At 51.5% G+C, this 16,621-nt stretch overlaps 1 protein-coding gene across 1 annotated transcript; it reads left to right on the top strand.

Moving 5' to 3' along the window:
• Window positions 1-368: 368 nt before the first annotated feature.
• Window positions 369-15,508, top strand: CCDC167 (coiled-coil domain containing 167). Its single transcript, XM_030870861.3, has 4 exons — window positions 369-466; window positions 13,346-13,440; window positions 13,640-13,692; window positions 15,159-15,508. The coding sequence occupies exons 1-4, from the start codon at window positions 425-427 to the stop codon at window positions 15,260-15,262; spliced, it is 294 nt and encodes a 97-aa protein (XP_030726721.1). The 5' UTR covers window positions 369-424; the 3' UTR covers window positions 15,263-15,508.
• The last annotated feature ends 1,113 nt before the right edge of the window (window positions 15,509-16,621 follow it).

The following is a 16,621-nucleotide window of genomic DNA, read 5'->3' as shown; positions in this document are numbered from 1 at the left end:
CTTGAAGGTCAGAAAGAACTTGACAGAATTGAAGGGATGGGAGCTGGCCTCAAACTGGGCAGGGTGGTCACAAAAAGGAAGAAGGGTACAGAAGACGACGGGGTGAAGAAACAGCCTCTCTGGGCTGTAAAGTGCCTTTGATTCGTAAGGAAAGGGCCAGCTCCACCCCTGGGTGGGCCATCGTTCCTCCCGGGCCAATCTAGTTATCCTCTTCCCACCACCCGCTACGCTGAAGCCTCAGAGCGGTTGCCCCTCATAAACATGGCCGCGCCAAGCTGGCCACGCCCCCAATTAGATGGACACCGCCAGTAGTCCCACCTCCCGCCTTCTCGGCGGCCAATGAGGGAGAATCACAGGGGTTTGCGCATGCGTGGCGCCGCCGGTGGGCGAGTCCAATAACGACTCCGGGAACCCGGCAAGTAACATGACTAAAAAGAAGCGGGAGAATCTGGGCGTCGCGCAAGAGGTGAGGGGGAGAAATGGGGGTTGGGCCACGTCGTGAACTGCCTTCTCCCCGTGGCGGGGTAGTGGGTCGGCCCGGCTGCAGGTTGGAGGAGGGAGTGAGGGGAGGAAGTGAGGGCGACGTGGGTTTGGGACACGGCCCGCTGGGGGAACCGAAGGTTGGAGAGCCCGAGGGGCCACGAGAGCTGGGAACAGAAGGCCAGGGGACCTCCAGAGAGGAAGAGACAGGCAGGTAAGGGGAGCACCAAAGAGGGCGTGACACCGAAATCTTGAGGCCCTGAGGGGAGACGTTTAAGTGAAGGGGACCCAAAAGGGTTGGGTATTCGCAGGTGAGGGGATCCCAAAGGGTTAGAGACCTGTAGATGAGGGCACCCTCAGAAGTGAGGGACCCCCATACTGTTTAATGTATTACTGGTGGCTTAACTGTCCCTTGAGATGGGGAATTTTTCCTCCGGGGTACTAAAGCATGAAGCTTGAAAATTACTTTGGGAACCTGTGGGAATTTGTAGAGAATTCTGGAATGGTGATGTTCGCAAAGAGCTTACAAATAATTGACTGCATACGGACGGAAAGAAAATTGATGCAGCTGCTATTTGTTACTTTATTTGCGCTCACTACAAGCCTGTGAGATTTTTACAGATGGGGAACCTGAGGTTTCAAGTAGAGCCCAACCGTTGAAACGGTTGAGGCGCCGAGAATCAAGCACAGGTGATTTGCCTTCTGGTGCATCTTGTTTCTCCTGTGTTACTGTTCCCTTAGATCACCCTCCCTGGGGTTGCAAGAAAGATACTGGGTAATTGTCTTATTGAGCTTACTACCAGTTGAGTGGTTCTCAATCTTAAGAACGCATTAAGAATCATCTGTCTTAAAAATGGAGAGTTGAATCTCCCCCACCCCGAGTAATTCAGTAGGACTTGGTGTGTATTTTTAACAAAGAATCTGTATTTTTAACAAGCTACACCAGTGTTTATGCAGGAGGTTTTAGTACCACCCCTTGAGAAATATTGGCCAACTTGGTAGGGAAAAAAACGATGGAAATGTGAATCTCCTTGTAAGAGAGACTATAGATGCTAAAATGAGATGGCACTCTGAAATGGGACTAGCCTAGACTTTATAGCCTGTATTAGAACATGATAAGCTGCTATAACAGAGAAACCCCCAAATTCAGTGGCTTCAAGAACAAGAAAGTTTTTTTTTTTTTCTGACAGGCTAGAGCAGGGATCGGCAGATGTTGTCTATAAAGGACCAGATAGTAAATATTTTAGGCTTTGTGGGCCACATGGTCTCTGTTGCAACTACAGTTGATCCGCATTGTTCACAGATTCCGTATTTGTGCATTTGTCTACTTGCTAAAATGTACTTGTAACCCCCAAATCAGTCCTTGAAATGCTTTTGTAGTAATTAACAGGCTGACTCAAAGCGTCAATATTTGATTCACCTGAGGCCCATGTGTCTCGTTAAGGTGGAACAAGGCAATGCTGTGTCTTATTTTTCAGCTCTTCTGTGTGCTGTAAACAAGTGTCCTTTTTCTGGTCTATTTACTGCCAAGTTTCTTGCATTTTTGTGCCTTTCTTGGTGATTTTGCTGTTTAAAATGGCCCTTGAGTGTAGTGCTGAAGTGCTTGTTTAGTCTTCCAAAGTGCAAGAAGGCTGTGACATGCCTTATGGAGAAAATATGTGTGTTAGATAAGCTTTCTCAGGCATGAGTTATAGTCCTGTGGGATGTGATTCAGTGTTAATTAATCAACAATATGTATTAAATAAGGTCTCTTTAAACAGAAACACACACAAAACAAGGTTTTGTATTGATCAGCTGATAAAAATGTGACCAGAGGCTCACCAGAACCTAACCTGGTTCAGTATTTGCTAATTCATTGTTGGCAACCTTATAGAACATAACTACCACAAATAATGAGAGTCAGCTGTACTCAGATAGGATGTCTTAGCACAAAAGCAGCCATAGGCAGTACATAAATTAATGAGAGTGTTCCAATAAAACTTTATTTACAAAAACAAGTCATGGAATGTATTTGGCCCCCAGACCATTGTTTGTCAACCCCTAGGCTAGAGTACCAGGACAGTGTTGGTTCTGCCATATTCCTTCCATCCTGTGGCTCTGCTGGAGGCCAGGGCCTGTTGTCACCTCATGAATGAAACTAGGTTGCACTCCATTGAGGTATCCACTGGTGGGAAAGAGAGAGTGGAGAAAGCACACCCACTGTCTTAAGAATTCTGGGCCCAGAATGCCCACTTTCCATTGGCAAAGATGCAGCTAAGATGCAAAACCTGCAAGGGGTAGCTAGGAAATGCATTCATCGGCTAGGAGGCCACGTGCCCAACTACAGCTCCATTGCTGTGGAAGAAGAGTGTATTTTAGTGGACAGCCCAATTCTCCTCAGCAGACTCCATCTTACCTCACAGTGTAGTTTTGAGGATTAAATAAGACAATATTTGTAAAGTGCCTAGCATGTGCGGCACAGGGTGGATAATCAACAAACAGTGCTTTCTTATCAGTAGCTTTCGTAGTTCTTTCACGTCCTTCCATCATGGCTATGTCAGCCCCCTTGTTTGGACTTTAGTTTCCTCATCTGTAACATGAAGGACTTGAATTTCACCAGGGGTTACAGACACAGACTCGCTGACTGTGGTCCACATATAGATCATAGATGATCATAGATGTCTTTTGTTTGGCTGACACGGGTTTTAAAAGTGTTTTGAATTTGGTGGGGTACATGCTCTCCTAGGGCCGTATACCAGTCACCTTCACCCCTTTATTTTTTTAACCTATCAATACCAATATAGATATTTACATTGGCCATCTTGATGTCTAGGTTACCTTTTGCTTGGATATTCTAAGATTTGAGCTCTGCCACTGTGCACCTGAGAAAAAACTTGGCATCTAGCCATCTCCTCATATTGTTCCTCCTTTGCCCCCTGCGGATCTGAGTACTGAATGTGTTCTGGTGCTCAGTAGCAGTAGATATTGTCCTGTTATTAAAAGTCGTGTGCTCAAAGCCAATGAAGTGGTGATTTAATCAAAAATGTTAATCTGACGAGTGCAGTAAAACTCCCACAAGTGACTGATCTCAGCACCTGCAAACAGCCTCCACTTGTAATGAAGCAATTACAGAGCACTCCCCCTGAGGGTTGGCTGGGGCCAGCTGTACTGGGTAGTCACCTCCCAGGACACCAAGGCACCTCCCAGCCTTCCCAACTTGTGGCTCCTTTCAAGGCCTTTTTATCCAGCTCATTTGCCACCTTGTGAGATCTCAGATTTGGGGAAAACTGGCTATGAGTTTTATTCTGAATAACAAGAGAGAATTATAGTTCAGGTGAGAAATCACCAGCTCTTGTACTGATTTTCAAGTTGTGTGAGAGGAGGGAAAGGTTGTATTTCAGTCTAAACTGATAGGAGGATTCTGGCTGAGAGAAAGGATGCATTTCAGTCTAAACTGATAGGATTTTGGCTGATGTAAAACCTGTTTTTTAATTTCTGATAGTAATGAGCTGTTATTTGGTCATTGTACTTTTTTTCCTCCACAGCTGGACCATTCTTAGTGTCTTAAATGTTTCAACAGCCAGTTGGTCTTTAGTTAACAGATGTGCAGTGCCTTAGTTGACATCTTTAAGGGGATAACTTGGTTGGATCTGGTCCCTGGTACAAAAATCTGTCAGTTTGGAAAGGTTTTAGCTACAGGTTACAGAAAACTGACCTCAGTGACCTAATCAAACAAGAAGATACTTTTTATTCCCATCACAAGAAATTTGGAGGGAGGTGGCTACTGGCATTGGTTCAAAGGTTCAGCTATGTCAGGGCTGGTGTTTCTGCATTCTCTCAGCTGTTTCCTCTTAGTCACAAGATAGCTGCCACAGCTCCAGTCATCATATTCAACTTTAAGTCAGGGAAAAAAGAAAAAGGAACTATAACAATCTTTGTCCCTTTTATCAGCAAAGCATAAGCTCTCTCAGTCGTCTCCCAGCCGACTTCTGGAACATCTCGTTGGCCAGAACTGGTCATGACCACCTCTGGCTGCAGTGAGGCTGGGAAAGCATCTGTTGAGCTTTTCTTCTGTGGTGGAGGCAGGCAAAGGGGGAGGGGTAGGGAATCAATGTTGTGTTGGGCAACTAATAGTATCTGCTAGAGGGAATAAAAGTTAATGGGAGTCATTTTGTTGTTGTTGTTGTTGTTGTTGTACGCGGGCCTCTCACTGCTGTGGCCTCTCCCGTTGCGGAGCACAGGCTCCGGACGCGCAGGCTCAGCGGCCATGGCTCACAGGCCCAGCCGCTCCGTGGCATGTGGGATCCTCCCGGACCGGGGCACAAACCCACATCCCCTGCATCGGCAGGCGGACCCTCAACCACTGCGGCACCAGGGAAGCCCTAATGGGAGTTACTTAAAATTCACTGGAATTCTTATCAGAAAAAGGGGCCAGGATCAGTGACGATGAAGGGTAGGTGGTAGTTTGAGTGGAGAAAATGGCCAAAGCAGGATGAGCACCAGGAAGAGAGGAGTGTGGACACTTGTGATTGTGTAATGTCAGCCACCACTGTGAGCTCCCTGGGGGCAGGGAGGAGCACTAAGTGGGGATGAAGACAGTCTCAGTCCTGGAACAGGCTGTTACAAGGCTGACAGGAACCTACTGATGTTCTAAGACAAGGGATAGAAGCAGCCTAGTGGACTCTCCGTAAATATTTACTGAATTGGTTTTGAGAGGCTAGAGGAGGCACTTGAACCCTCACTCTTGACTTCTGGGCCCAGTTGAGTGGTTCATTGGTGAGAGATCAGGAGGCCACAGTGGAGCAGGCGGCTGGACACTGTCTTGCTGGCGGCTGCCCAGTCAGGGCTGGGAGAAAGGCTTGAGGCCTGCAGACACAGTTCAAGGGCGGCTGACCATTAAATGAGCCTCACCTGCTGCCAGGCACAAGCGACAGGTCGCCATTGGGCAGGTGATTTCTCTCAGCAGCCTGCGTCTGGCTCAACTCCATCTGATGGGGGTCAGGAGACTAAAACCTCATTACCTAACACGGCTGGATGTCAGCATGTGTGGAGTGGCTGTTTGCCAGCATCTTAATTAATGAATTCATAAGGCACGGGGTGGATGCCAATTCTTGAAAAGTGCTTTGAGCCTTTCAGCGATGAAGAAGCTTTTGCTACTTTATCAAAAAATATATATTGGGGGAAAGAAGAGAAAAGAAACCCCAGACAACGTTCTGGCCCAGGGACAGCTGAAGGCTTAGGTGAGGACTGACGTGCCTCTGCTTGCAGAGCCTCTCAGAGACCAGAAGCCCTCGGAGCTTGCGCGGGCTTCAAGAGGACCTCCACGTTCCTGACCTGGGGCGGGAGGTGACTCTCCAGAGAAATGACAAGTCCCTTGGCTCTCTGCTTTTCCTGGAAGTTGTTCATTGATTAAAAACTGGGAAGGTTTATTGTCTTCATCTGCCCAGCCTGGGAGAGAAACTTCTGATGATTTGGGAGCCATGGCGGAGGTTTTTGTTTTCTGCCCTCACAGAGCCTCCTCCACAGAAGCACATCCCTTAAGCCGTATCAGGGTAATCGGTCCTTTGGGGTTTGAGGATAGTCACCTGGAAAATCAAGGCCCGTGACCCCCATGTCACTTGGCTGTGTGGCCTCAAGGCCCCAGATGGGAAGCCCCTGCTCTCCTGCCAGAGACCATCTGGGCAGGCGGTCCGGCTTCTCTACCCATTATAATAAACATTCTGGGGCTTCCCTGACATGTGAAAATGAGTGGATTTCCAGAAATCCGGTTCCTAGACTGCTGGGGCTGGAGCTGAAACAGCTGACACCACTCTCTGGGCTGTGAGTTATTAGCAAGTGAGAAGAAAGACTTTGGGGAAAGGAGGGTTTATCAGGCCCAACTAACCCACCTTTTTCCTTCTCAAACCCGGGTCTGTTTTGTGTGTGTTTTGGAGGGTGCTTTGGCAGCGTAGGCAGTTTGGGGGAGGGTGCCTGGGATGTCCGTGAAGCCCAGAGTTAGAGCGTAATTGCCTTCAATGTGAGGACAGACGCTGGGCTTGGAGACGCTCACTGTCTCCAAGCAAACAGATTTCAATCAGGTTCTCCCCTCACAGTGAGTATCTGTTATGTGGACAGAAAGCAAGCAAAGCCCTTATACAAGATTATTCAGAGTAGAGAATCTGTTAAAGCCAGATCAACAAGCTTAAATGGGTTTTGACTGGGATGTGGAATGATTTTGTTCCACAGAACCCTTCTTTGTCTTGAATGTTTTCATGAGGGATTTTGGAGAAAGAGCTTGAAGAGGTGGAAGGAGCATAAGCTCTGAAGCAGAAAAACCCAGATTCAGACCCCAATTCTGCCACTTCCCAGTGACACGACCTAGGGCAGGTTGCTTAAATTCTCCATGTGCGAGTTTGCTCCTCTGTAAAAGGGAGACTGTAAAAAGTCCCTTCCTTGCAGAGTTGTTGCAGACATTGGGGAGCATATGGGAAGCTGCCCACAAACTGCATGGCCCAGGGTGTAAGGAGCGGAGTTTATGCCCAGGAGCTAAGAGTGGCTCTGGGCTGGTGCCTCTGAGCTTCCCCCATGTGTGCTGGTAGCTCACAGCACCGACTCCCACCGCCCGCTCCCCCGGGTACTGGCTGCGTGACCCTGGACGAGTTACTTCATCCCCGCAGCCCAAGTTTCTTCATCCACAAGGTGTGGATACTGATGCTACTCCTCTCCCGCCAGGGTTATTGTGAGTGTCCTGTGAGGGAGTCATGTGAGGTGCTTAGAGCAGTGCCTGGCACATATGCCTGCTACCGTAGTGTTGGCTGCTACTGGTATTATTGTGGACTTTGGGCTTCCAGAGACTGTTCTGACTTGTGCTGTGCCATCCAGACATGTGAAAGTCCATGATTTGAGTTGGGCTCAGGTACCTTGACACCGTGCTCTTTATTAGGTCTTGGTGCCCAGCAAGGACCCGGCCAGGCAGGTGCAGGATATGCCCCATGACCACTGCTTGACTCCTGAGGTTAACTCATTGCCAGCCCCTTTTTGTCACTCACAGCCCAGAATCTCCCAAGAGCAAGGCCAGCAAGACCGGAAACAACTTCCTAAACCAGAAAGCACAGTGGCTTGCCTGGCAGTGCCAAGCCCCAAGGGTGCCTTTGCCCTTTCCCAGAAGAAAGTTGGGCCCTAGACAGTGGCTCCTTAGGGAGTGGGCAGGGAGCCACCTCCCAGGCTGTCAAGATGCTTGTGGGAGCACCATTCAGCCACCTTCAATAGTGCTTGTTGGCAGAATAAAAGCTGCTGGGAGGCCTTGGCAGCAGCCAGACCTGGAGCTGGCCCCCCGCGGGCCTGGCCTAACCTGGGTACTGGGCACTTATCTGTGTGCGAGATGGCACTCACCTTCCCCGCCCCCAGAGAGGCCTCATTTTGGGCTTCCGTACTGGGAGGCTCCACATTCCTGAAAAGACGCCACCCAGGGATTCCGGGAGAATTTTACAGTTTCTCTTAACACAGTGATTTTATGGCATATAGGACTCCAGGGAGACTTCCCTAAAGCTCTGAGAATAGGGTGTTGTTCCCCAAGTCAGGTAGCAGAGGTGATTTTGCTTAGCTGGCTCAGGGCTACTGAACTGCCAGCTGAGTGCTCAGAGCTGCTTCTGAGGGAGGGGTCCTGGAGGAAGGCTGCAGGAAGAGACCCTGGCAATGATGACTACCAGCAGGAGCAGTGGCCCCACTTGGCTGGGGTTGGGGCCTCTGCTGACCTTGACTGTCAGTCTAACTTCAGAACTTCAAGTTCTTCTGCAGGAAACATCCCCACCTCTGTGGAGAATTCTTGGTCTTATACTTCTCACTGAGCCTGCTCCTTTGCCCACTCTTGAAGCCACCCACCAGGCTCCGATCCCCCAGTCCATGCCTGGTTAAGAAAGGCAGCGGTTCCCATCCTGACTGTGGAGGAATCCCTCGTGGGCCTTTCCTGTTAAAGTACAAACTTCTGGATCCTGTCTCCAGGGCCTCCCCTGGGGCCCTCAACTCCCTCCTACTTGAGGGTTGCTCCTTTCCACTCCCTGCCCCATATATCTTTTCTGCCTCCCTTTCTTCTCCTCCCTTCTTCCCTGCCGAGGCTCAGACCAGCAGTCTCCATGGGCAGGTTTTAGCTACTTCTGGTCTTGGGGTCAAGAGTAGACTTTCCCACCAGGACACCCTGCATATTCACCACCTATTTCCCAGTCCCCTGAACTGCTTGCACACAGGTTTACACAACACCTACCAGGTCCTCAGCTCTATGTGATGTGCCAGAAGGCACAGCTGGCTAACTGGTATGGAGCTCACACCACTGCCTTGCTGATTCCTCAGGTCCCTTTGCAGCCGTTTCACCTACTGACTGTCATCTCAGTGACTTAGACACACTGTTCTTTTTTCCTGTATCAAAACGGACACTTGGTCTTCTGAGTATAAACGTAATGCATGGACACTCCTTGTGTCCATGTTATTGTACATCAAGGGCATCCACTCTCTGCCCCGACTCTGTGCCTGAATGAGTGCCAGTCTCAGTCCTTACCTTGGCTATTACTTTACCTGTGACAGTCACAGCCAGCAGTGCTGCCCCCTGCAGCTCTAGGGAAGTCCCAGAACTGAACCAGTTGGGTCAGCCGTGCCCTTCCTGCCAACTGACCCACTATCCAGCCTGTTGGGCAGGAGTCCTGGGGGCCTCCCTGGCCTCCAGAGTGTAACCTCCTCTTCCCATTGGAGTTGGTCGGATCTCTTTGATGGGGCCTCTTTCTGCTTTAGTCCTGGGGCTTTGCATTCCTGCTCCCAGCTTAGCTGGGCACCAGGCGCTGTAGAGCCATGGCGTCAGTGAACCTGCACTCCAGCTGCTAGGCTCCACCTGCTTTTCCGCGTCTCCTCAGATGCCCACCAGGGCCCAGACCACACCTGAGTCTGTTCTGCCCTTAGACACTGCCCTAGACCTCTCATCCTCAGCTTCCAGCAGGCCGAGCCTCTACAACTTGGCACCAGCTCCAGACACTACCCCAGCGCTTCAACCCCCGGCAGGATCATGAGGTTCCCAGCATGCTGTGTCCCGAGCCAGCTGGAGAGGCTGGCCTGTAGAGGCATTGCTATTGTGATGGTCTACCCTGCAGGCCCCACTCCTGCTGAACCCCTCCATAGAATCAGGATGGCCATATCTGAGCCAGAGGGGCTCCCCTCCCTGCTGCTGCCAGCCAGTGACCAATGGAGAGTACTCTCCATCACGCACCCCTGCTTCTATCTCCTCTTACTCTTGCCACATATTAACTCAATTTTCTTTTTATTCCCTACAGATCTAATGAAAACCATTCTCTGATAATAATGCTAGCAAACACTTGTTATACCATCACCGTGTGTTAGGTACTAAGTATCTTACACGTATTGCCTCATATCATCTTCACAATTCTTTGAAATAGGAAACATTATTATCTTTGTTTTACACATGAGTAAACTGAGGCACTGAATTAAGGAAGTCACCTAGACACACGGCAAGTGAACGGCCAGCTGAGGCATCTGATTACAGCCCACACTCCTTATTACCACACTTTTCAGGAACTACAATTTCAGGCTTCTGAGCACTTGGGCTCCCAACTGCTTGCCCAGTTCTGACCCTTATGCTTCCAGAATCTTCTTGACATTTGTCTCCTTATTCTGGTCCTAACCCGTGTTTCTCTCCTGGTCCTGGCTATCTTGTCCTCTGTTGCCTTCAGCCTGGTGGCAGAGAGAAAGCTAATCAAGGACTATAGATTTGTTTTGGGGAGTCTGTGAAGTGCATTATTTGTGTGCATGTCATTGAGAGTTGACTGAAAAGCCAACTAGGGGCTTCTTTTAAGGCCCACTTCCTAGGTCTTCTCCCCTATTTCTGGGTCCATCTTGCTGGGCTAGCTTTGCTCTGTAGCCACCACTCCCGACCCCAGCCACAACTAAAAGATGCATCCTGACCCTCCCTCCCTGCCTTATCTGCGGCCAGTAGGTCACTAGAATGTTGGCACCCGTTATTATAGCTGCTTGAGAACTGGCTTCTGCATCAACAAATGCTGCAGGGTGTTTAACCGTCAGTGGGGTCACCTTCTGAGGATGGGTCTGTGGCCTACTGAAGAGCCTCCTGACAGTCCCAGACTCCCCCTCACTCAGCCCATATCAAGCAGCTGGGTTATAAAGGAGGAGAACTTGATATTTAGAAGGGAATCAGAGAGAGCTGCAGCAGGACATAAATATTCATAGAGGGAGGTTAGAACTTGAGTCCCTAAAACCTTGATTTGTGTTAGTCTGTTTAAGCTCATTAAAAAGTGGTAAGTGAAAGTGGGGGTATTCATGGAACTGCAGATAGATTGGGCTCGTTCAGATAAAGGCCTCTAGCTGCCAGCTCCACAGGCCCTGCCCAGAGCATGACAGCCGACCAGCTTGGCCACTTGTGGTTTGCCAACCTCAGTTTAAAGGTTTTGCTGAGCATGAGTTCTTGGCCTCACTCTGGCCCAGTTATCCCGTTTGGGCCCTTGGTAGCCTTGTAGAGGTGTTTAGGGATGGAAGTCCCCCAACTTCCTCCCCAGAATGACATGCAAACCAGGGGCTGGCCAAAGGTGGGGCAGGCAGAAATCTAACCTAGGACTAATACTTGCACTGGGTAATCCACAAAGTACATAATCTATGTGCACATACAGCTGCTTCTCCTAGCTTCTTCCAGCTTCTGTGGGCATGAGGGGAGGATTTTAGACTCCCGGTGCCACATGAAGCCCAGCCCCTGGGCCCCACCCACATCCAACCCTACTCATTCCTCCATGGCTACAAACACAAGGACTGCAGTGGGCCAGGCCTTCTAGGACAGGAGCTACAAAGTCAGGCATCCTTAGAGGCCAGGCAGTCAGATACACAAGTGGCATGGGCCGATCTTGGCTAGACTTGACCACTGGGCTGCAGGTTTACATCATCTGCCCTAGCGGCTCCCAGAGTTTGGCAAGATGAGGTTTGGACACATGTAGCTGGATGACACAGTATGCGCTCAGCTTCATGAGAGAAGGCTTGGTTAATCAGCCAGGGGAAGGAGGCAGTACCTCTCCAGCCAAGGGCCGTAGAGAAGGCTTCACGGAGGAGATAGAGCATCAAGAATCAAGCTTTGTGTGGGACCCAGCGTGGAATTTGGTGCTCTGTGGTTTCTACACCAGGAGGTAGAAACAGCAAGTCTTAGGGTACTGAGGGGCTGGCTGTGTGTGTTGGGGGTACTGCTATGAAGGGCAGGCTTCATGGTGGCCTGAAGCACCTGCTCCTCCCGGCTCCGTCTCCACTAACCTTCACGTCAGGCTGTTGCTGTTCCCTGAGCCTGGCTTGCCAGTGCTCATTTCCCTACAGTGCAGGTTTCAGCATGGCCTTTGGCCTCCCAGGCACAGGCCCCATCTCCTGGCTGGGGCTGTTTCCCAGGACAGCCCTCCCTTTGGTGCCCGTTAGCAGAGAAGTGACACAGTTAACCAAGCAGTTAAACTCAAGGCTCTGCAGTTGCTCCCTCCCACCGGGCCCTAATTCCAGAGCTGGAGTTGGCAGCAGGCTGGGGCTGCAGGGAAGGGGGTAGATGGTGTGTCCTTTGGGCTGGGCGTTGGGATGAGGGAAAGTAGCTGACCCAGAATGGCTGGGATGGGTACTGGCCAGGGGGAGGGGCAGAACACTGGCCAGGGATGGGATTCGTAGTTGCAGTCATTGATTACCGTCTGTCCAGGGGCCACTCCAGAAAGGATTGGAGCAGAGAACTGGCTGAGACCGATAAGGAAAGGAGTGTTCCACTCTGACTCCTCAGAAAAATCATTCCATTTGGAGGACCCATTCTCCCATTTGTGAAATAGAGCTTGTATCAGTATTTGCTATCCCTCCCAGGGATGTGGTGAGAATGAGTGAAGTCATATGGAAAATCAAGCATTAGCTGGACCCAAAGCACTATTCATTCAGCTGCTATGAGGGACACAGGGCCCTCTGAACTCCCACCCACTGAAATCTAGGCTCCCACCAGCAGGGCAGAGGTTCAAGAAGAACAGGCCCAGGCCGAGAGAGGTGGCCGATTAGACAGACACCTGGAGACAGATGGACACAGATGAACTTTCAAAGCCAAATGCATGATACCAGGACCTTGGATGATCCAGTCCAGTATTTCATAAAACATTTCCCCATAACTCAAATTATTTCCCCAAGAACATATCTCTGAAACTATAATCAAAACAAATGGGAGAACTGGTACCTTTGGCACGCAGCCTTTCAGGAGCTTAGCTATTTTGCACCACCACCACCACCCCCCCCCGCCCAAGTTACAGCTATCTTGATGATGGTCAATGCTTTTGCGCAAGAACCGAGTCGGAAACTAACAGAAGTGTTTTTGAGCTGTACTGTCAGTAACTTTTATTGAATCTCATGGAAAAATGTATATTATTACAGCTTGGGTTACTTTAAGATGAAGTGTACCAACGAGAAAACATGCCTCTGCTTTTTGGCCCCTAGATGTCTAATCACACGTGGAATGCTTTGGAAAGGCAGAGGCTTCCTGCATCGTCTCGTTTCATTCTAGGAGCCGCCTGTGCCTGCCACATTCAGGGCTCTGGTTGCTCCTGCCGTGGGGCCCAGCTGGGGCCTGTGCTGAGGAGACAGCTGACTGGGGGTGCTGCTCCCATCTGCCCCAACCCATGCTTGGCCCAGTGGGTCAGGGCAGCTTGGAGACCCTGAGCAACACTCAAAGCTGTTTCTAGGCGCGCTCAGCCTGCACCACGTGGAGGCAGAGGACAGCAAAACATAGCTGCTAGTTCAAAGACGCCTAGAGGCTCCCTCCTCCTGCTCCCAGGATCCCAGCTGTCTTGAAAATTGAAAGGCTCTGCCACCCATCTCTACCTGCTGGATGTGCTGTGTCTTTCAGATGGATGGGCTGGAGAAGAAGCTGTCACGATGCTGGAGAGACCTGGAGGCTGTGAACTCCAGGCTCTGTGGGGCAGAGCTGAGCTCAGAGGCCAGGTAATGCTCCTCCCGACATCCCCCAGTCCTTCCTATCTGTCCCGAGGCCCCAGCCCTCAACTGCCACCCCTCCCATCCCCCTGCCACCAGAGACCTGAGCCCATGTTCCTCTTGTCTCCCTTGCTCTGGTGTGCCAGCTGTCCCTCAGGTGGGAAAAAGAAAAAGGGCCTGAGCCATTTTGACCCCTTCCCCCTCACAGGAGTTCTCTGGAGAAGGAGAAAAGCAGCCTGATGAACAAAGCCTCCAACTATGGTAAGAAAGCTCCCTGCCATTACCAGCCCCACCCTCGCGTCCTAGGATCAGGAAGGGTCAGACAGCCCAGGGAGCCCACAAAGTGATGGGGGTCAAGGGCATTCTTTGGGAGAGAGCCAGCCCCCAGGGGGTTGCAGGCACCAACTGAAGGCCCAGCATCCTGGAAGAGCAAGTTTGTTCCTTTGTTCCCAGGGAGATGGAGAGTCCTGTGGGTCTGTTCTCCTGTGGGATGAAGGGGTATGGCTGTGGCCAGGTGAAGAGATCCTCACATCCACCCTGACTTGGGAGGTCTGTCCTCCCTGCCCCCTCCTCCCAGACCTCCACTCTCTCCCAGGAAAACCCTGCAATGGAGTGATGGGAATAGGGTCTTTGGGGTCCAGGGTGGAGGATGAACCTCCCACTTGGGTGCTGTGAAGGGCTACTGTGAGTGGAGCAATGCTGCCACCTTCTGGATGCTGGGTGCAAAGCCAGGTAGAGCCCAGACGGCACGGAGCTAGAGGGTGGCTGCTGGGCGCTGCCCCCAGCAGCCCAGGAGGAAATGGGTCTGCAGAGGCTCCTCAGGCTTGTCTGTTCTATTCACCCTGAGGGGCCAGGCCTGGCCAAGAATCAGCCCTAGAATAGTCCATATGGCAGGGACCCTCCTGTAGGAACCAGGCTGAATCAACACTGGTAGCACGGTGCCTGTCACACACCCCTACCCGGGTCCCGTCTGGCCTGCCCAGAGCTGGTTTGCAGGTATCTCCCTGCTTCCTCACACAGGGAGGGATGGGACATCAGTTCCCTCTCGAACCTAGCAATTTTCACACAAAATTGTAGCATTTAGCACTCAGGTCAGCCCTCACAGAATACCAACCACCTGTGTATCATATGAATGGATACAGTGTGGCTGTAGAATAGCAGGGCTGGCTTCCTCTAGAGGCGGCCTGCCTGCCTTGTGGGCACAAACTACCTCGTCTTAGCATACCTCGTTCCTGCTGAGCTGGGCATCCAGCAGGGAAGGACTAGGAGCACTGGTGGTGTGGGCCCACCCTGTCCCTACTCCAGTGTCAGCCCCAAGGAGGTCCCAGCTGCCCTCAGTCTCTAATTGACCAGGTGAGACACCCTGGAAGGAGGAGCACCATGGGGGCACCCAGTGACGGGCCAGAGGGCTCACCTGGTGAGGCCATGCCACCACCTAGCTTGGCTTTTAGGTGTGGCCTTTTTGTGACTCCCTCACATAGTCCATCTTCAACTACATTTGGAAAGAAATGGTTGAGCAGCATTGGGGGTTGGGGCTTTTTTGGGCCAGGATCTGTAGGCAAATCTGGGCAGATCGAGGAGGACGGTCATTTTTATGGATAAGGAGGCAGCTGGGAGGGAACACCTCTGCACTCAGCAGTGTGTGTACCCATTGGTGGGATAGGTGGAGGCAGATGAGAGTGGCAGATGGGCCCAGACCACCTGTCCATCACCCTTTTTCCTCCCAGAGAAGGAGCTGGAGTTGCTTCGGCAGGAAAACCGGAAGAACATGCTGCTGTCTGTGGCCATCTTCCTCCTTCTGACGCTTATCTACGCCTACTGGACGCTGTGAGCCTGAGATTTCTCCAGTCAGCACAGGCTTCCCCTCAGCTCTGTGGTCACGGCCAAGCAGGCCCTTCAAACCCCAAGAGGACCAAGGTACAAGGGCCAGTTCTCCCTGACCCAGACATCAGAGCAGGGCTTCCTGTTGGCCCAGCCCCTCTTGCCTCCCATTCCTGCTGTGGGGCTTGAGTCTCCAGAAGGACTTTATGTTGGCTTAGCCCAAGGGAAAGGCAATAAAAACCACCCTGGCTGCTTCTGTGTGCTGAGTAAATGTCATGATCTGGTGGCAACTGGGGGCAGTGGGGTGGCATTCAGGATGCAAGGGAGGAGAGGGGCCTGAAGGTAAGCCCCCAGCTTAGGTGGGGAGTAAGGCGTTAGCAAAGTGCTTCCTAAGGCAAACCATGGTGGGCGCCATCTCGAGGACTTGGGCACTGCTGGGGCTGAGAGGCAGACCTTGCACCACTTGTCTGCCACCCCCCACCAAACCCTGTCTTGCCCTCCAGTCGATGCCACTGCCTGTGATTATGGCAGAAAAAATGCAGCCTGTGCAGCAAAGGGCAACTTGGGGACTTGAGGTGGTCGTGTGGTGGTCCCACGGGAGTGCGGAGTTAATCCATCTTCAAGAGGCTGCAAGTCTGGCGAGGTGTGGCAGAGCCAGTGGGCAGCCGGAGCCACGGTAATGACCACACAGACTTAACGGTGAGTGGCCAGTAAATCAGGCGGCGTTTGCAGGAGCGGCAAACACAGACATTCCCCTCCCTCCACCGCCCCCGAGCACAGCCCTCTACTCCCAGCACAGGGGCCAGGAGGGCTGGGAGTGGGAGGCTGGAGTAAGGCTGAGTAGGGCAACCAAGAGGATGAAGGGGCTTGGGAGCCGAGATCACACCAAGTAAGTAAACGCAAGGAAAGGAGTTGCCCTGCGAGCTAAACTAAGGCTGTGAAACATTAAGGAAGGAATCTGGGGGCCCAGGTGAAGGAGCTAAGCAATGTGTAGGCAGCGGGCTCTAAGGGAGAACCTGCACCGGTGATGGGACTGGTGGAGAAACGCTAGCCTAGAGCAGAGAGGGAGAGGTGCCATCAGCACGTGCACGGCCTCCAGTGCAGACGCAGAGCAGGGGAGGTTGGCGGGGTCAGCGAAACCATCTCTCCCTTTCTCTCTTTCCCGTCTAGTGGCACTAATTGGTCTGACGCCTCTGTTATTTTAGTCACACACATTGATCCTGGATTGTCACATTGCCCTGCCGGGCTGTAGGTTCATTCATCCTCTAATCCCTGCTTCTCACAGGAGCCACATAATTTTGACTCTTCCTTGGGCCCCTCTTTGGCAGCAAACAGCAGCCCTGAGCTTGGACAAGGCTCTGATTAAACC

This window comes from Globicephala melas, chromosome 11, assembly GCF_963455315.2.
Source record: "Globicephala melas chromosome 11, mGloMel1.2, whole genome shotgun sequence".
Taxonomy (NCBI): Eukaryota; Metazoa; Chordata; class Mammalia; order Artiodactyla; family Delphinidae; genus Globicephala; species Globicephala melas.
The sequence above is the reverse complement of the archived record's forward strand: the minus strand, read 5'-3'. Positions and strand labels throughout refer to the sequence as shown.

Bases quoted from the DNA above. Each gene is read 5' to 3' on its own strand.
- CCDC167 (XM_030870861.3), top strand. From the start codon at position 425: ATGACTAAAAAGAAGCGGGAGAATCTGGGCGTCGCGCAAGAG. The intron at 467-13,345 runs GTGAGGGGGAGA...TGTGTCTTTCAG, and splicing joins ATCTGGGCGTCGCGCAAGAG to ATGGATGGGCTGGAGAAGAA. The intron at 13,441-13,639 runs GTAATGCTCCTC...TCCCCCTCACAG, and splicing joins GAGCTGAGCTCAGAGGCCAG to GAGTTCTCTGGAGAAGGAGA.